Raw genomic sequence first — 20446 nt, 5'->3', positions numbered from 1 at the left:
TCTTGGCCTTTACACTCAATGAAAGCCCACAGTAAATATCAGCTTTATTCCTCTTAAAGAGCCCCACAGACTGTAAATGCTGATGGCTTTAAAGGGCAAGAGGTGCAAGAAAATGAGTAATGTGTAGATGCATGTGTGTGTATGAGAAGTAGAGGAAAAGAGAGTATGTTGCTAAATATTAAACCTTGCTGTACAGCTTACGGCAAAGGTACTATTTAATGTGTTCTGGTGCCCACATTTCTTTCAATATAATGAGTTTACAAAGATTTTGTCAGTTACAGGAATTACATTAGCTAATAAAATGACACTATCACTACGTTATCAAATGAGATTATCATATTTTGCCACTAAACCTGCAACCATACTTGCCTAACAAGTAACTCTAATATTGGCTGCTGGTGTAGAAGTGTGACTTCTTCTTGTGACTTGTGCAGGCAGCACTGCAAGCTTCATTCACCCTCCACCCTGGGCTGTGATTTGACCCATAGCTGAATGTCACGCATCATAAACTAGACCTGGAGGGGGTCTCTGTGTGTGAGTGTGTGTGTGCCCTTTGAGACAGTTTGTATGACAGTGTTTGGAAGCATTGAGTACAGTTATTTCAGAAAAATGTTAATGCAAAAAACAAGCTCAGTTATAAGAATCCCAGTGTTCCATGCTCCAATACACACTCATAAATCTCTATACATTAACTGTTCTAAAGCCCCTTCATCCTTTAATACTGCTACGCTTGAGATCCTTTTTTCTATAAACATAACCTGAAGTTCATATCAGGTTGGCCAAGTATCTAAGCCAATCAGCTTAGATCTTTCAATAGCACTTTTCCTCTGGGCTTTTCCTGTGTATAAAGGTTACACACACTGCAAATATGCCTTTCCAGTGCAAGGGGAAAAACTTTTCTTTTCTTGATTATAAAAAATAAAGAAGTTGAATCTTGCAGCGGCTGGTCAAGAATCAGCCTGTTTTCTCATTTGTAAAGTCCTGCATACAGTAAATCTGCTCACTGCACATACTCTCTGCTGTTCAGTCCGTCTACAGAGAGGCAGGACGAGAACATGTGACCTGGTATGTATCATCCACAGACACACAGTCATACATGGAGCCAAACGTGAGCCTAAATACACAGAGAGCACTCATAAAAACATACACACCAGCACCACACACACATATTACTTGTGTATTTCCACATTAGCCAACTGCCCTTCCTATTGGAAAGGAAGCAACCCTAAACTGGGGAAACACCTTACTGTATTTGATGGTTACGGATGACCATTTGACCTCACCCTGCAATGCCTCCAGTGACCAGTCTAACCTTTCTTTTCCTTTCTGTGGCAAAATTAACTGGTCTAATCAGATGACATATTCCTGTTCTGCTGAAAAAGAAACTCTATTGTCAGACATGTCTGGTGAGCATTTAGATCATACTCATCTGTGTGATGACATCTGATCATCATTTGGAAGATGTACATTTTTTTGGAAATTTACACAGATGATGTTTTTTTTTATCTTATGTTAATCAAAAGCCTCTGGAAACCCAAAGCCATAATAGCCTACTTGGTAATCCAGGGTTTTATGTGCATAATTGTAGGCCTCTTAGTTGTATTACAAATTTGTTCCAATCAATAATTGCAGTCAAATATTTAAAGTGGCAGTAAGCAACATGAACATTCCAATGGAAAAAACATTCCGCCTCTCTGTATTACTCCGCTACACCAAACATGCGCGCACATTTTGCAACTGGCGTGTGCCGCCGTGCGTCTCTCTGCAGCACTGAAGCAAGGAGAGAGAGAAAAGGGAGATACTGTTTATTCCAGAAAGGACACTTTATTGCTGACAAAATGTTTAAATAATACTAAAGTTATCATTATAGTTCTGATTCTTGGTGTGGACCACCTTTTTACCTCTAGCTTAGTGCTAGTTAGGAGCTCAGTGCTACCGTTACCTGTTACCGTAAGAGCTACCGTCAAGAAGAAACAGGGCAACCTTTGCATCGCTTCACTCTTCAGCCCCCTCTTTTTATTTAGGACTTTCTTTGTAGCTGTGTTCTCCTCCAAGCTCTTCCTTCTTTTTGCTTCTATAGGAGTATATGCCGTTGACGGTAAAGGAGGTACAGGAAATTTAGCGCAAGTTGCCATAGCTCCTGACTGACACAACCTCTACATGCGTGCTGCTGACACAAGTCAAGTGGAAGCCAGATGACGTTAGTTTACACAGAGTTGCATGACTGGCTCGTTACGCGGAAAGCTAATCCTGATTGGTTGATTTATTCAGACTGGACACTTTTTTTTTTTTTTCAAACAAACTAATATAAAGGGGTGGGCGCTTACAGTCACACATCAGCAATCAGCATCATTTCAATTTAATATTGTTAGGGAAACGCAATGATCAAAATTTATCAAATGATGTTGCCTACTGTGGCTTTAACAAATTGTCATTAGCCTGGTTATGTTTATAAATGTATTGCGAAATGTTTTAACTTAATTCCACACATAAAACAAAACAATAGTCACACAGCTGCTACTCAGCTATTTACACCCAATCTGAGCTGTTGTCGAGGGTCTACTTTTTGTGGCTGGGGCTGATCGCACCATCTGAGACTTCTGTCACAATATGGCACTAGCTCATGCGACGCTTTCATAGCTTTGGGAACAAATAGGGACATCTCAGCTAACGTTGTTGTGTGTGTATGCTAAATGGTAACTTTGATATGGATAGCAAACCATTTTCAGGAAGCAGTGAAACGAATCATTTTCACATGGCCCGGCTGCCCCATTTCTGTGAGTGTAACCAGGTAGATGTCAATCAAAACATGATCTCCCACTGCCACACAGTCTTGAGAAATGGGCTTAAGAGAAAATTAACTTTGCTAATATATAAGCATTTTAATTATTTCAAACCAAATTCCCAGAGGAGTATAGTATAGATGCTGTTTGGTCCATGCTCTTAGACAGTGTGCCTTATTATATAAGAACACCTGCACATTTTTAGTACAGGTGGTAGAAACTGAAGCTCAGATGAGGCAGTGTGAGCCCTGTGCTCTACTTAGCCCCCTCTTTTTTCTTGGTCTGAGTCCTCTCTCTCTCTCCCCCTCTCTCGCTCTCTTTCTCTGTTTCTTATATTTGACAAAAGTCCAGCTAAAGCAGACAGGTCCTGGCAGAGCGATCATCGTGTCTGTTCAAAATGAAATGTGATTTGATGATGAAATCTTAATGCAACTCGTGGTGGCTGAATTCAAATTACAACTCTCCTTTTTTAATGAGCGTTTAAGTGGATTTGGCTGTTAAACAGATAAACATCAGCTCATGAGTGTGTGTATGTATAAGTGCCACTGGGTAATGAATGATAGATGTGGAGATGTAAGGAGCCAACATCAATGAGCCTTGCATAATTGAAACGTGTTTGTATATACCGTATGTTAGTGCGAGTGTGTGTTTGTACGTTTGTGTGTGTTTGTGTTTGGGTGTGCGTGAGTGTATGTCTCCAACTCGAGCCGACCAATCAAGGCTGCTGTTGGCGAGTAAAGCGAGGTGACTGGCTGGGTGGTGGCTGTGACTGAGTGACTCACTGTCTCTCTTTTCCTCTAACACATACACACACACAAACACACACACTGGTAAAAAATCTGACGATTTGTTTTTCTTGCATGGAAATAAATCTATAGATGTATTGGCTTGTCTGTGCACCATATGTCGATTGTTTCTATACATTTTACATCTGCGGTAACGTGTTCATGGCTTGACAGGATAAGCGGCTCCTCCGAACAGGCCGGCGATGCAATGAGTATTTCTGAAAAAGAAGCAAATTACAGTTTTGGATGTGAGGCCCAGCTGCATATGGAGTCAAAGCTGTAAAGTGTTTTTTCTTGCAGTGTTAGAAGTTGTTGTAGCCTTTAAAAAAGTGCTAACTCAACCAGGCTAAACATGGAACCAGAAACCAGTATCCTAACCCTAATGACAAGTGCGACAAAAAATACAACAAAAATAGGCAACCACTAGAAGGTCTTCTTCCCAAACAGTTGGTTAACAGTTTTATAATTAACTTTGCAATGTGAAAATGTGCAGACCAGCAAACACATACAATTATAAGCACTTGCGGGCTCAAGTTTGAAGTATTGCTTAAGGCCGTGTGAGGCTACAGAAAACCAAGCTTCGCTGGAGTGTGTATAACAGAGGCTGTTAATGCTAAAATATAAGCTTACAGGACTCTAAATGAAGACATGTTTTGCCTAGTCCCTTCTTATTGTCTTTCTTATGGAGGCTTTTGAAGTAAGAACATATTAAACAAAAATAAAATCAATGAGAAAAGACTGAGAGCGTGAGCCAAAGACAGAGAGAGTCCTTGAAATGTCAGTGGAAAGTCGGTGTCACCGTCTTGACTTCAGTGTGGTGACTGATGCCAGCAATGACCTCCTCGCCTGTGAAAACCAAATCTCTACCTGGGACTGTCTGCAGCCGTCCGCCCCTCTGCTGCACAGTGGAACAGAGATAATTAGCCTCACACTGCAGGGCAGGAGAGTCCATAAACACAGTCGTCACTGTGTCACCACTTGCACTCATGCCAAGCAATATTTTGATGCTGATGAATTCAATTAGGCGTCTGTTCAAGTGCATTAGACAGCAGATGAATATGCAGTACGTACAGTAGAGTGACCGCTGTAATGGACATTTGTGCCTGTGCTCTGGTCTACGCCCTCGCATGTGTCTCCACCCAGTGCATTACACGAGGCGGACTGTGTTTTTCTTCTGCTCTCGGATTCTGAATGTCATGCGTCACTTTCAAAAGCTTTAATTAGGATATTGAAAAAAAATAATAATTTACACAGGGAAGGGCTTTTGCTGAGTGTGTTTAACCATGGCCGTCCGATCAATCATGAAGTGAGGCACATTTCACACTTTGAAGGCATGCTGACTTACTACAATGTTAACATAATAACGATGTTATAACATGAATTCATGTCTGTACATAACTGACTCAACCATCCAGTCTTTTTTGACAAAACTAAAAGACGGATGTGTGCATCTTTCTGTTATTGTGTTGCAGATTACAACAGCAGCGATCAGAAGACGGCATGCAGAAGACACGAGCTCTACGTCAGCTTCAGAGAGCTGGGATGGCAGGTATTGCACAGTTCCTTATTTGATATACAAATATATATAAAAGACTTTCATACGAGTCTGACAAGCTCAAAAAGAGAGAGGTAAATGCACGTTTCCTCGGTCTCGGTCAATCTGCAATGGTTACCAAGTTATTTTTAACTGTCACCAACATTTTTTTAATTTAAAGTGATAATCTCGCAAATCAAGTTAAGTCTCGGACACAAGGACACAATGGTGACTGAGCCTATGGCCCACTGATGAAAGCCTTTGCATTTGCAGTATTACAGACTGGTTGTCTGTGCGACTTTCGTAGTAAAAATCGCAAGCGGCGGCAAGTTAGTGACACGTTTTCCATCAGCCAGCAGGGGTTGGTCTGCCAGAGAGGGTAGGCGGAGCTAAGCGGCTGCTTTTCTGGTCTCTGCAAGTGTTGCGAGTAAACAGTAATCTACTATGGCTGAACAAACAAAGAAAAGATCGCTGACTACAGATACAACATCAAAAATAAGTGAAAATCCAAAGAAAGAACAGTCTAAAAAGGAAAGCGACCGTCAATGAGGAAAATCAACAGGAGCCAACCGTGGACCGTCACACATGCAACACTGTCTGGATATCTGGGAAGTGTGCAACTACTGTTTACCGCCATAGGTGCCGCCAAAGAGAACGAAACTGAGCTCTTCGAGATTACAACTTTACAAGGAATAATCCCATTGAGATACAAGATCTCTTCTACAAGGGAGTCCTGGCCAAGACAGCAGCATACGAAGTTTAACATATAGAACAGACAACCGACTAAACAAGCAGAAAATGTATCTAACAATAAATTAACAGCATTCAGCAAAAAGACAGGTGCATTCACTCAAATGATCCTTAATTCTGTTTTTTTTTTTATCTTAACCAGCTAATAAATTGCTCCAGTCTAAGGTGACCCTGTAGCTCAGACCACGATGAAGGAGCAAAAACAATAAAAGCACTTTTACCAAAGGCAGATCGAGTTCGAGGAATGACAAACTTGATAAGTCCATGTGACCGAAGGCTGCAGCCACTGAAGGTTCAATAGACAACATAAATAAGAAGGCAGTTCATGTTGCACTGCCTTGTAAAGAAAGATGAACCAATGTTCCATCTTACGGTTTTATAATGAAGACAAACCAACTCTCTAATACAAGATTTTTTTTCTTGCCAAAAAGAAAAACAGCCTTACCGTAATTTCAGTTTTTATTTGTGATGCACTCGATATGATAATTGAAAGACGGGTTTTCCTCGAGGAAAAAGCCCAAATATTTATACCAACAATAAATGTTGTCAACGTTGCTAACTCAACATCTCTGTATGCTTATATTAAAGCAGCCCTGTGGAGTCTTCTTTAAAACAATGACAAGTTGTGTTTTCATTCAGTGTCTAATTTCTATGTCAATACATTTCCTTTTAATTAAAACTGTTCAAACCCAGATTACATTTCTGTTTATTGGCTTGCAGTCTTCTTCCCTGTCTGTGCTGTGAGATTGCACAAGATCCTGGAAAGTCACTGCCACCTGTTGTTCAGTGGAACATGGTGAAACCATTGATAGCACTGTGTTTGTGTCCGTGCATGTGAGTCTTCTTGCACGTACAAAAGACAAACACAATAGGACAATTACATAGCGCTAGTCGAGGCTTAAGCCATCACATGGAACCTTGATATACAGACCCCTTTCACAGCATACTGATCCTGTAATCTCTGTTACTAACTGACTAATACTTTGTTGAGTACTAAGTTGATGACAAATTCAAGGACTCTGAAAACTGAAAACATGAGTCAATCCTAATACATTTTTTATTAGTGAGTCCTGCACTTGCTATACAAAAGGTGTTGTTGTTCCCAGTGCCTTGCTTATCTGAAGTAATGCCAGCAAGCAAGTGAGATTGAAAGAGAAAGAAATCTGTTAAAGTAGTAGACTGCTTGCGTGTGTGTGTGTGTGTGTGTGTGTGTGTGTGTGCGTGTTTACAAAGAGACAGACTGAGAAGGAAATAGAAGGGCAGAGTTACGTACATCCGACCAAACAAGCTGTGGGAGCTGTTAACACAGTACTGACATCTAGAGGGAGACTGCCAGCTTTCTCCGTCTTACTCACAAACACACACACACACACACACACACACACACAGGAAAAGAGCTGGACAGAAAAAGAGAGAGAGAGAGACACACAAAGAAGTGAGAAGAGAAAGACAGAGGCAGAGATTATTGACACAGACAGGAAGGTACACTAGATAAAAACACAAAAACAAGTTAGAAAGGGGTAAAACATGCGCTGAATTTGTCAGAGAGAAACAGTAACGCACGGAGCGGAAGGAAGGAAGGAGGAGAGGAGTATTGCTTCCCTGAGCGATTCCACAGACACGAGTATTTGAGCAGGGATTTGTCCTCAGAGACGAGGTTAACACTGACTTTACCAACAGTAGTCAGGTGGTCTGGAACCAGATAGGACCTTTCTACTGTTCCACAAAACAGACTGATAAAGTAGTTATAAATGTATTTAGATGTTTTATTTTGCTGTTATTTGCTGCTTCTTATGTTTTTTTTGTCGTGTGTTTCTCTAAGGACTGGATCATTGCTCCTGAAGGCTACGCAGCCAACTACTGTGATGGAGAGTGCTCCTTCCCCCTTAATGCCCACATGAACGCCACCAACCACGCCATCGTTCAGACACTGGTAAGACCAACCCACAGGAATTTACCATGCTCATTATCCTCTTACACAGCTCAGGAGAAGTGGTTTAAGTGAAGCTGTTTGAACATTGCAGCAATGGTGCAACAAGATAGATTTAAAAGATTTAAAAGTGTCTTTAAGTCTATTTAAAGGATTTGTAATCCTTTTTAAGTGACTGCGAGAAACAACTACTAATTTATAAAGAAAAGTTTAAAAAATTGTTTTTTATATTTTCATTGTTTAGCTCTGTATTTAACACTCATGTGTTTAAGTCTAATGTAGGCTTTTCATGGCTTTAAAGATAATAAGTATACATTATTTTGTGGTTACTCTGAAGCACAATTAACTTTGTGAGGCACTCTGATTTTACACATTATGTTCAGTTCACTTATGTTCACTTGTGATGAAGAGTACTATACTAGTACTACTAGTAAAATTACACATTTGATAAGTTATATTTTATTCTGTGTATGGTTGGCTTTAGAAATATAAGATACTGACTCAGCAAAACCTGACTACAGTATTGGTAGGCTCAAAACCTAACTGGCACCCTAGCCCTTTGTTAAACTGCAGAACATCTTTGTATGGGAAAATTAACGTCTGAGTAAATAACCTTGATGATGTCATAGAAATGTCATTTGGGTTATCTCAGGGAATAACATTTAGTTTTTACCTTTTATACTTACAGATTTGAGGGCATTGAGTTTGACAGACGTAGGACTTTAGCAGACTGGATGAGTCTAAAAATAAAACTATTGAGTTGCGTAATAGGAATAGTGGTTCTGGAGCTTGAACTGTACTTGGACCGAAAAGACAGGATAACAGGGCCTTTGCTGTTTCAATATAAACCACTCATTTGAACAGTTTGACTTATGAGTCCCCTAATTTGATGAACGTGTTGAATTGCTAAAGGCCCCCTTAAGACAACCTCTTAGCTCTTATGTTTGTAAATAACTCCTTTAACTTGTATTGGTAACACTGTATATTGAGGCCTTTGTAATAATAAGACCCTTATAAGTCCTTATAAGATGCTTATTAACATTAAATATATGTTAATAACACTATAAAAGTGCATAATAAAGGGTTTATTAATCTAACTTAGGCACTGTTCTTGCTTTAGATCCAGTAGCTGCAAAAAAGCGTAATTAACTGTTAATAAGCGCATGGTTATCTGCTAATTACTGCATAGTAAAGTATGTATTAACCTTAATAAAGCAACTGTCAAGCTTAGTAAAGGCTTAACAATGGCATAATAGGTAAGTGAGTAAGACTCTGAATGAGCTTGTAATGTCATTATAAACAATGATAAGAAGTTGTCTGTAAATTGTGTACAAGTTTCTTATAAGTGCTTATAATCTAACAATAACAATCTAACAATACACATGTTTCTAATACTATTATTAACACATATAGTCTTATTAACATATATTTAATGTTAATAAGCATCTTATAAGGACTTATAAGGGTCTTATTTTACTATTAACTAACGCTTATTACAAGGACCTTAATTTTGGTAAGTGTTACTGTCCATTATGTATACTAGGTTTTGGTGGAAATGGTGCTGTATTCCAGTGCTTAAAGAATTTCCTTTGATTTTTTCAGGTGCACCTGATGAACCCAGAGAACGTACCGAAGCCGTGCTGCGCCCCCACCAAACTCCACGCCATCTCAGTACTCTACTTTGACGACAACTCCAACGTCATACTGAAGAAATACAAGAACATGGTGGTACGCGCCTGCGGCTGCCACTGACGAATATCGAGGGCTGATAATGCTCGACTGAAAGTTGGGTTGGCAAAGGGCTGCAACTGCACCAGTGACTCATGGGAGATGTGGACCTCAACTAGACACGCTTCCTGCTCAAATTCTCAGTCTGCAAGGAATGTCCACTCAGAGAGATCATTACCATGTTCTGCTCCAAATATGTTGGAAAGGTCAAAACATCCATCTAACAACATGAAAGCATGAAACCAAGAGGGGACCATTGCAAAAATGACACCACATGTCTGTCATCTTCTCTTTTAGCTGTGGTGGAATCCTGGTTCTGATTGAGTGAGTGTGTGTGGGGAGGATGAAGAGTTTAAGTTTGTATATTATGTGTTTATGGAAGTGTGTGTATGAACTGCACCCTCTTTGTCACTGAGAGACGAGTGCAAAACTGAACTGTTGTGGGACCAGTCCGAGCGCTGCTTTCCTTCCCTTCTCCTCTCCTCTCCGACAAAGAAACACAGTGGATCAGTCCTCTGAAGAGGCTCGAATAATTACTGATGAACATCTTCTCTTCTGCTGAGTTGACTTAGTGTTACCACAGCACTGAACGCCAACAGTAGTCAGTGACAGACTTGATGAAATGAGAGAAAATGTGCAAAGATGGTTTGAGTGAGACAGGGAAAATACAAACCAGCGTCCTTTTCAGTGCGAATGTTAACTCAAACAATCTAATAGTAAATGACTGATACATTGGAGTCAGTAGATTCATATTTCCTTACTCTTTCCTCATGTATTTTCTTCTCAAGCCATATTTGCCCTCCTAAAATATAATATGGACTGAACCAAAGTGACCGCTAGCTATTTTAGTAGCGCTCCAAATATCCCCTCCGTGTCAATATTTGCTGGGCCAACGCTGAGCTCCGATTCACCAGGATGGTTCAACATGATGCATGTTGTGGCTGAACTGATGTTTTTCTCCAAAGAAGCGAAGAATACAGCCTTATCCCTCTGACATACCGCTAATGGCCATTTCCATGTCGCTGCACTTGCAAAGTTAACAAACGCTTCCACCCCTGACAGCCCATCAAGAGATTGTGGAAAAACATTTAGCAAGTCAAAAACAGCCGGCAGAGCGGTTTTCTGTGCCAGCTTTCTGAAATTAGCCCTTTGCTTTTTCAACCCTGAGGGTAAAATGATGTCGAGATTTGTGTCCAGTGGCAACGTCTTTCCGATTGAACATGTTACTGTGAGCTTTGAATGACATGGAGTTTATATTTTAATGAAAAACTAATACCAACAAAATCAAAATACCTTATGTGCCTAACCAATCATAAATTACAAAATATACCTCTGGTAAGCTGCTGTTTACATTTGTGATCATGTTAAGACTGTTTTTTTGTAAATACTTGTACATTCTCAGCTTATTTATTGCACCTTTTATTAAAAAGAAAAATCACATACCTTATTAACAGAGACGGAACAAAATGAAACTTATTTTTGAACATTTTTTTATTATGAAATCTCATGTTACAACTCGCAATTATTCACTCTTTTTGTACAAAATCCATGGGTAGTGCACGACCCATGACTCACGAGGAAAAAACAGGAAAATTATACTTCTGTCACTGGAGTTCCTTAGACCATGTGCTATCCATAAAAACTTTTACTGACAAAAAAAGTGCTGTGTCTCTGACTAATTTTGTACCTGGGTTAGACAATAAATGGTGCCCTGCATAAGTCAGCACATACTCTTCACATAACCTGGATCAAAGGGCATTTACAATGTCATGGGGATGGCCTGCAGGTGGCTGAAGTCAAGGTTGGTTATAAAAACATGCGCTGGAAAGAAGAAAGATGATGATACTATTAGTTATCTTGGCCTTTGACTGTTGGATTTGTGGATTGATGGTTATGAGATTACAGCAGACTAAAGATTTCAGTTTGAAAAATGAATCTCACTGGTGGATATACAGTATTCAGTAGGAAATAAAAACAAGCCAAATTATGGTTTATTTTGTTGCTGATAATGCTACTTTTCCCAGATCAATAAACTGGTTAGTGAGACGACGAAACCTGAAAACACTATCCATGTAGCAGAGTTGAACTACACTCATCTATTAATTTAAAGGCTTGCGTGTTCTATATGGCATCAGAAATATGTTTTGGTCCCAGGAAAAGCAAATGATATAAAGATAGAGCTGGTGCAGTCACTAATGTAAGAATAGATCATAGTCAGAAAGTTAATGTTGCTTAGTTAGCCCATCTAACCCCAAATTCCAAATGTCCAACCACATTGGAAAAGCTGGAAAAGTTCAAATGAAACCTATTCTTCCCTCTAAAGATAGACAGCATCACGAGCTGTGAAGAAGCTCAATTTCTCATGCACTAGATCCTAAACTTACTGTGCATTATTTACTGGTTCCAAACTCCTCTGAATATGGGTAGCACAATTACTTTACATTCACACTTTTTGTTCTACATTTGAGGATATCTTTTAGAGACAGATTTTAAAGAAATATCTTTCATACTTCTGTGTTGAATGAGCTGAGCCTACTTCTCAATATACAGTAAACAATAAAAAAAAAAAGAAGCAGTAGTAACTGTGTTCAGTAATGGAGATATGGGGCACATGGTCCAGGCCTGATACCCTGATTGCTAGGAGGAGTGAAGAGGGATAGTTGATGGAGAGCACAGGAGTCAGAAAATGGGCGAGACGCACAATTTAGATTTTTAGTTTTTTTAATTCCAAAAGCTGAAAATCTTCATCATAAAAGAGAAAAGTCATGTCCATGTGCCATTATCAGACTCCTGTGATAACAACTATCTATCACAGTCTTCTTAATGTGTGCGAGGGCGTTTCCCTGAGAGTTAAGTCAGACAGACCGTCACTGGTATGGATAAAAGTACCCTCAACTTAACACTCACATTTGGGTGACAATCTTTACAAACCTCTGATTGACAGTACCAAAACATCGATGGCTTTTGATTTAACAACAGATCCCATGTATAAAATTTAGCATTTTGAAAAAAGTCGAATAGCTACAGAAGTTCATCAGAAACAAATCATTTCGTAGAGGCAGAAATGGGGACTGCTGTTCTCTGGTGCCACCCTTTCATAAACAGTGTGAGGAATTCTGGTTCTGATTGATTGAGCAGTGCTTACAAAGTGGTTGTCAGACATATCGCTTCACTTGCAGATCCAACCAGTTACTTAGTTTGGCATCTGCAATAAGAAATACATTCACATCCAAAACACTCCGCATCAGTCAGTCATTGGCTCCTTTGTGAAAAGAACCAGAGTGGAGAGAGAAATAGAGGGAGGTTTGGCTACTGTAGGAGAGAGAGTGGTGTCCTACTGGCCGGTTACACAGTGTGGGCCAGCAGAGTGGTAAAGAGAGTTGAGCGCTGATTTGACCCTTCCTACAGCTCGTCTCTCGCCTGCCTCATCACAAAGCCGTGCAGACTCTCGAGGTCCCGCCCGCCGTGATGCTCGTCACCCTGCTCCCCCGCCCTGAACATTAACAAGGTTGGGTAACCTCGAACCTGAAGGGGAAAGGTCAAAAGGAGCTTATTCCAATATAGAATTTTTCAAAAACCCTTATTCTACATGTCACATGCAGTGTGCAAATACATAACAGTAGACATAAGAAGATCGCCTCAGTTTACTCTGGAAAACTTAACCCTTTTTGTCTCAGAGTCCTTCATGAAAATCAGTCCGGACTTTGACATATGCTGCTGACTCGCACACAGAAACGTTTTCCTCTCTTATACCCCTTTCCCACTGAAATTAGCGTGTTGGCACGGCTTTTTTAGACCCGATCTCAGATGCCGATTGTCTCTTATCCTATTGGCAGTGGGTAAAGCAGTAAACAGTGAAGATGTTACGGTGGTTAGGTCTTTATTGCATCTATTACTCATTCAGTCCATATATCAAACTCGGCGCTGACAAATTTGGAACGATGTTCGAGCGCTGCTCCAACGGAGACAGATTAAATTTGTAGCCGAGATAAGTCGCAGAAGTTACCGACAGAACATAGCATCGCGCCGGAAAGAGGGGCGGAGATTAGCATGTCAACACGGGTTTTGTATTCCCATCAATCGGAGCTGGGCGGTAATTACCACAGTCTGAATGCAGATAGTAAGCACAAAAGCCAGGTGTTTTTCAACCAGTGGGAAAAGGGCTTTAAAGAGGTAACCTTCTCTAAAGAGTTAAATACACAGTAACAGTGGGGTGTAAAGTTTCATATAGTCATATGTTAGATATAAAAATAAACAGAAAGGGCACATTTTATCAGAGTGAATCATCACTAGAGTGGACAAAAAGAGAACTGAATTGTGGATCTTGAACTCTGATGCAGCACTTCTAACAGCAGATCACTGTATACAGTGACAATTTGGCTTAATCATTGTCCACTGATTTCTAATGTGCAAGCCAGACTTAGTGGTGATTGGATGTTCAAGATGATGAAGAGGACTGAGTGGAACACACATTTTAAAAACCTTTGAACATTACATAATGAACTGGGCTTTCCTCTCAATAGAATTGTTCTGACTCAACATCCAATCAAAGCTGTGCGTGATGGTGCCAACATTCCTTTGTCCCATGTGTAAAAATCTGCTTTAGGATTACAGTCAGTAACGTCCAATTTAAATATGTGGCAGTCGTATTGTTTTTATGGCTCAGTGGTAAAACCTCCATCTTTACTTTATTACATCTGGATCAACAGACTAAATCCTGAGAAAATAAAAAAGCTGACAGAAGTATGTGTAAGACAAAGAGCTACAAAGTGCTACGTGTACGGTTTAGATAATGTCTAGGAGTATAATTGTGTTTGGCATCTGGTACTTACAGAATACTTGTTGCAGAGTGTGCGCTCAACAGTGCAGTCCACTTTGGCTATCTTGACGTCAGTGAGGCCAGGAAACTCCTTCTTTGAGAGGTCCTCCCATGTTGGAGCGAGGTTCTTACAGTGGCCACACCTACAGTTGACAGCAGAAAAACACAGAAATGACATCACTTAAACGGGGAAACTGCTGGAAGACTAACATCAGTGTTTGACAAACACAATTAAACATTATACAGTATACTTTCATATTCTGTATTTGAAAGTATACCAAGTTTAACTTTAAACTCTTTTGCAGGTGCTAAAAGAACTGTACAAAAGCCATTTGACTCGTGCATTTCTAGTATTATATGCTGCTTATTCTATTAGAAATGATACAACTAAGTCAGCGAAGTCGTGCAATGATAGCCATATAGAATGAGTGCTGCATGCTGGATCTGTACTAAGAAAAGGATGTCAAAGGTGTGAATAATAAAACACCTGTGACTTTAGTTATTGAATTCAACTCACATCTCCAGGCAAATTGCTATATCTTTTAAATATGTGAGAGAACTAAAGTCACTTATTTGATCTTACCATGGAGCGTAGAATTTAATGAAGGTGAAGCCTTTGGCCACGGCCTCATCAAAGCTGTTCTCTGTCAGGGTCAAAACGCTGGACTGTAGTGAGGAGAGAAACTCGGAATTAATCTGTGCTGAATTGGGATGATCATTATGACGACCTGACAGAGTCATTTAACTTGAAACCTTACAATGTATTTAATGTACAGGTAGCTAAGAGTTGGGTTGCAATGGCATCTCTTTGCCTCCCTTTCATGCCCACATCATCTCATTAAAAACAATTTGGTTTAGTCAAAGCAGAACACCTTAATGTTCACACTAAGGTGCGGTTTGGATTGCAGTTGATCTTGTTCAATTATATGACTGCATCCATAGTTGTCATTGTAATGTCGTTTTTATTATGCCTCACAAAAATGTTGGCATCCATCAGCAGGAAGAAGCTATCTAACTATAACTGCAAAGAGAGGCAAATAGGTTAGTAGTCGATTAGTTAAGGTATCTTTATTTATATCCCGGTAAAGATGGCCACCATATCCTGTCCACCCTCATGGACATCAGTGTTTGCGCTCTTAGATGATGTTATTGTCTTCCTAATCTTCCAAAGAAAATATTGGCTGTCATGCTTTTGTATCTTTGTTGAATAACAGCAATTAATATGTTGTATTGTTAAACTGTGTTCCCTTCAGACCAGTTTTGCAGGTATGGCTTCTTCTTAAGCCCCTCTAGAACCTGGCAGCACATTTTCAACGCATTAGTGCAACTGTAGAACTGATATTCAAATATGTTTCAACCTCATTGTAGCAAACTGGAGGCTCATGTTCATAATCATCCTATAGATACAAATAGAAGATTTCTACTGTGAGGTTTACCTCCTCTTTGACTGGCTCATCAGTGGGGATCTCGTTGGCTTTTTGTTCCTCAGTGGGTTTCTCCTCCTGCTCCTCGGCGAGAGCAGCCTTTAGCTGGTTGTCCACAAAGTCTTTGAAAGAGTCCAGATCTCTTTTTCCCTTGTACTGTTCTGTCTACAAAAAGACCCACCCACACACGAATTAATACCTTATTGTCATGTCACTGAATGCATTTTTTCTTGAATCTACATATAAGACAAAAAAAGTTGTTTTAGCTGAAGCAAAAAGTTGATCAAGTCAATCCATTGTAAAACTCTGTTCTTTAAATTCAAATGTAAACATATTCAAATTTTATGTTGGTTGTTACAGTAATCTTAGATGGAGTTAAGTAGAAGCAACATAACAGCATCAGTGGCAGCAGGAGTGAGTGTAATGGCTGTGCAGGCAGAGATGATTTGGGATAGAGAGTCCTTATCAGTTCAAGAACGACTTCCATACCTTCTGTCCATTGTAGAAGAAGAGCAGTGTGGGATATCCCCGTACGCCGTTATCAGAGCACGCCTCATAGTGCTGTGTGCAGTCCACCTACATCATTGATAAATGAACGTGTATTAATACATGAATGAAAGTCAACGCAAACACTGACCATGCAAATTTGCTTAAGAGGCTTATTCCATAACCCAGTATGCAAACAGTTAGCCTGTCATAACCAGCATCCTGTTCTGTTGAACACGCAACAGGATGACCATCCAGGCAGTGTAAAGTAACTTGCAACAATAAGACACATTGGGGCACTGCTTCAACACTGCAGTAACAGTGTGTGCCATCAAAAGTGTGTTGTCACAGCATTGAAGTATGGGCAAAAATAACCACAAAGGCGAGCCTCCAGTACGGTGGAAACAAACACCTTTCGAGTTGTCTTTGTATTACCCTTGTCAGAGTATGTGGTGCTTTTATTCTTTTAATATCTGACTATTCATGAGTAATTGTATCCTAAACCTGTACACAGTCTGAAGGAACCCACCTTTCCTATCTTAACGCCATCGGAGTGCTCAAAGGTGGTGGCCAGCTGCTCCCAGGTTGGGGCCATGGCTTTGCAGTGACCACACCACGGGGCGAAAAACTTTACAAAATGAGCCCCTGAAGGAGAGAAGCAATTTTAGAGAAAGAAAATGCAGGGAACTAGCAAGACAATTAAAGCACCATTATATATATATATATAAAAAAAAACAATCACACAATTAGTAAGCAGAAAGCCAAGTTGAAAGTATTGCAATGTAAGTTTCTTCGTGGACATAATTACACACAAGAGCATAATTCTATATTAAAGTGATACAGCTGTGATTTTTGATGTCATGTAAATAGTTGATTCCGCTTCAAACTCAGCATGTTGTGCCATAAAAAAAACGCACACCTAGTGACGCAACTGCAGTGATGTTGCCAGGATTTAAAGGTTGGACGAATAAACACTTTTTTCAAAAAACCTTCGTCACATCCTCACGATTTTAACTCTACACAAGAAATCTTTTCTTTTTCTTTCAAACAAAAACATTCAACGTTAGCGCAGCCTAACAGCCACTACTTCAACAGAAACAATTATCCCAAGCGCTGTTTATTTTTGCAGTCGTTGTCTGAAAATCCAGAAACGTGTGGTGACAGGAGAAGACTGTTTTTACTGTTGGAACAAGCTGACAGACATTGTGGATTGTGGCTCAGGTACTCGTGTTGAAATGTCAGTTAAGTCAATCAAAGCAATGAGGTGTTTCCATTCTCTAATGAGGGATCCAGAAACACAACTCAGTGTGCCTGAAAACTGAAAGTACGCTTTAAAACTGAAAAACAAAACAGGACCTGTTTATCTGTTGAAGGCAGGATGCAGCTGCATTAATAAGGGAGACAAAGTAAACCATTTATTTGCCTATGGTAAGAGGAACTAGCATTTTCATTAAGCGATATGAACAGCACATGTTCTACTTGATCCTTTACCTTTGGCTATGTGGGCCTTAAAGTTGACAGCGGTGAGGTCATACATGCCCTGTTTGGGCTCTGGGGCTTTAGGAGGCTCCTGTTCACTCTCAGGTTCCTGAAGGACACACAAGAACACACATCTTTGAACACCACTGTTTTTGAGCTGGAAGTTCATAATCTTGAGGTATAACTGCACAAACACGACTTACCGAAGGCTCCTCCTGGAGGGTTTTTAGCATCCACGTCTCCAGAGACTGGAGATCTCTTGGCCCCTGGTACTTAATTGCCTCCTGGTCTGGCCTAAACAACTTCAGCCTGCATGTAAAACAAAAGAAAATTAAGACTTGGATGAAGTGTGACTCATGATTGAATGTCACTACAAAGTGTATTAAACGTGAAAGGCCCATGAATAAACACAGCATTTTCAAACTATTTACTAACTAATCTATTCAATCATCATTACAAGCTCTGGGACACCATTAACTATAACTATGGATGTTCTGTAAATCATTGACTAATGACTGCTGTGTTGGCAGGTACAATAAGCAGTTAGCAACATCTTAAAGTTAAGAGGATGTGATTTACTGGTAGAGTATTTAACTTAATGCAGGTCAATGTGTCCCTTCTCTGTCAATCAGTAATGAAAAGGACTAGTTACTCCTTTATTGTAAGATTTTCCCCCCACTTGCTGCAGCTCATGCATTATTTTAAGAAGGGATTCGTTTCAGTTAGTGGACCTAGATATTTTTTAATTATTAGGCTGGTCTGATGCATGCCAACCCATTAATATGAACTGATGTACTCAATAATTGGTGTGACAAATACTTACGTAGGGTAGCCCCTAACCCCGTGGGCACTGGAGCAGAACTTGGTGTCCTGGACGCAGTCAACTTTAACCACATACGCTGGGGGGTTGTCCATACTGTTGTATTTGTCTGCTAGTTCATTCCATGCTGGCTGTAACCTCTGGCAATGACCGCACCTGAATGAAAGAGTGACACAAATTACAGTCAGTGCACGACACGAGTTATTTTTAAAGCTTTATTTTATTTCATATGTTTTGGGCTGAACTGGTTTGAATGCATATGTTCCCAAATCATAACAATCCTTGGTAAAAGCTCACATTTTCAAAGGTGGAACTTCATACATTACAGCTCATAGATGACAGACTATATATAATAAGAAGGTTCATACGTTTTTAGTGGTCCATCTGAGGCATTGTATCCTTACAAATACCATAATACAAATGCTGGCCAAGAGCTTTTAACATTTGATGTCTCCACTGTCCACTGACTTAACAAAAAGAACAACAACAAAACATGCCTTATACTTTTAGGTTCAGTTTTGCAGTAATTTGTGAAAGCCACAGCTTTGATTTAAGTGATATTTTAACAATAAATAAGAATAGCTCTCACTGCTGTGCATGCAGCTTTTAAAGAATTCATGCAAATAATGTGAATAATGACAATGAAAAGGGAAAAAATCGTATATAATGACAGACAGGATGTAGAGTGCAGAAAGGCAGTGCATGCAACTCTAAAGTAACATAGTCCATAACAACACTAAAAATCTGGGTATATGGCAATGGTTTGGTACTAGAAAAGGCCAGGTAGATAATTGATGTGCAGTTGCAGGCCTAACATCACAAAGAAGAATTGAACTTTTAATCTTTCCTCCTTATACACAATCACTGTTTATATCTCTCTCGCTCTCGTCATTCTAGCAACATTAACAGAGTTACGATTATATTGAAAAGCTACTTTCCTACATTGCTGATTTCCCTGAAGGAACACTGGGGGTTCATGAACCCCATTTTTTGAACCGCTGACGTAACATCAGTTAATCAGTGCGTGCCACGTAAGCACGGCCCCCAAAACTACAACTTTGATAAACTATTTCTGCACTAACAGCGAACACGCATGTCGAGACAAGGTGTGTTTTATAGTTTAAGATGAATTAAGCATTCACTTAAAAAGTTGTCAACTACATTTCAAGTGCAAGTGAACTGCTGAAGTTATAAGCGCAGAGGCCCTTTCAAAAAGTGTCCGCTAAAGTGCAGCTGGCTAACTGTTTAGCTATGTTAGTTAGCAGCTAAGCTAATCACACCGGCTGACCAAAAGGAAGCGGCTGGTAGCCACTTAGCATGCTAGCTAGCTGGTTTGCTAATTTGCCGGTTACTTCTTAACCAATTATAACACCTATTTGTCTGCTACTTTCAATGTACATTGGAGACGACAAAGGTTATTTCATAGCCATTTACACAACAGTGTCTGGAAAAACTTACCATGGGGCATAAAACATGACAAAGTGGGGCGCAGTCGGCACCGCCTCATTGAACATCTCCACTGTATACGAGTGCTTGGCATGCTCATCTTCTTCTGCATCAGCATCGCAAAACACGTTGGTAAAAAGTAACGAAAAATAAATAAAACACAACAGAAATGGTGTGCAATTCAGTGCTGGGGCCATGGTGAATCTCTCTCTGTGGGTGAACAGTGTCCCTGCTGGTGTGAAAAGACCGACTCTCAACATGCACGCCCCCCTAGCCGCCTCAGCTTAGAGGGATAAAGGCTGTTGATGGGATACAGGCATATGGTGGTTGCTGGTTCTACAGCGGCCCATGAAAGCAGGATGTTTTGTAGATCTGCGGTAAATCACAAGCTCGTTACAACTCTATCCAACCTGACAGGTTTAAACAAGTGCCACTCTTTGTAAATGTATGGAAGCCTATTAG

At 40.0% G+C, this 20446-nt stretch overlaps 2 protein-coding genes across 2 annotated transcripts in view; one reads left to right on the top strand and one right to left on the bottom strand.

The window, feature by feature from the left end:
- Positions 1-11115, top strand: part of bmp6 (bone morphogenetic protein 6) — a 54580-nt gene extending 43465 nt beyond the window's left edge. Inside the window, exons 5-7 of the mRNA XM_069666990.1 lie at positions 5041-5117; positions 7675-7785; positions 9385-11115. Of these exons, the coding sequence (XP_069523091.1) occupies positions 5041-5117; positions 7675-7785; positions 9385-9534 (338 nt within the window). The 3' untranslated portion in view covers positions 9535-11115. The remainder of the gene's footprint in view (positions 1-5040; positions 5118-7674; positions 7786-9384) is intronic.
- Positions 11116-11161: 46 nt separating this feature from the next.
- Positions 11162-20208, bottom strand: txndc5 (thioredoxin domain containing 5). The gene is made up of 10 exons (XM_069666991.1): positions 19997-20208; positions 18542-18694; positions 17922-18027; positions 17731-17827; positions 16769-16884; positions 16243-16329; positions 15766-15918; positions 14913-14995; positions 14343-14472; positions 11162-13035 (listed from the first exon to the last, which is right to left on the bottom strand). The coding sequence occupies exons 1-10, from the start codon at positions 20179-20181 to the stop codon at positions 12913-12915; spliced, it is 1233 nt and encodes a 410-aa protein (XP_069523092.1). The 5' UTR covers positions 20182-20208; the 3' UTR covers positions 11162-12912.
- Between the last annotated feature and the right edge of the window lie 238 nt (positions 20209-20446).

Source organism: Semicossyphus pulcher, unplaced genomic scaffold (genome assembly GCF_022749685.1).
Source record: "Semicossyphus pulcher isolate SPU_LCO1_2020_fin unplaced genomic scaffold, fSemPul1.0.p SCAF_18, whole genome shotgun sequence".
Classification (NCBI taxonomy): domain Eukaryota; kingdom Metazoa; phylum Chordata; class Actinopteri; order Labriformes; family Labridae; genus Semicossyphus; species Semicossyphus pulcher.
Note: the sequence above shows the minus strand (reverse complement) of the source record. Positions and strands in the feature narration are given on the sequence as shown.

What these genes read in the sequence shown, in the direction of transcription:
- txndc5 (XM_069666991.1), bottom strand. Translation starts at nt 20,181, where the DNA reads ATGGCCCCAGCACTGAATTGCACACCATTTCTGTTGTGTTTTATTTAT. An exon ending in GGGGTTAGGGGCTACCCTAC is followed by an intron (nt 18,028 to 18,541) that starts GTAAGTATTTGT and finishes TTTTACATGCAG; the next exon opens with GCTGAAGTTGTTTAGGCCAG. An exon ending in TCTTCTACAATGGACAGAAG is followed by an intron (nt 15,919 to 16,242) that starts GTATGGAAGTCG and finishes GTCTTTTTGTAG; the next exon opens with ACAGAACAGTACAAGGGAAA.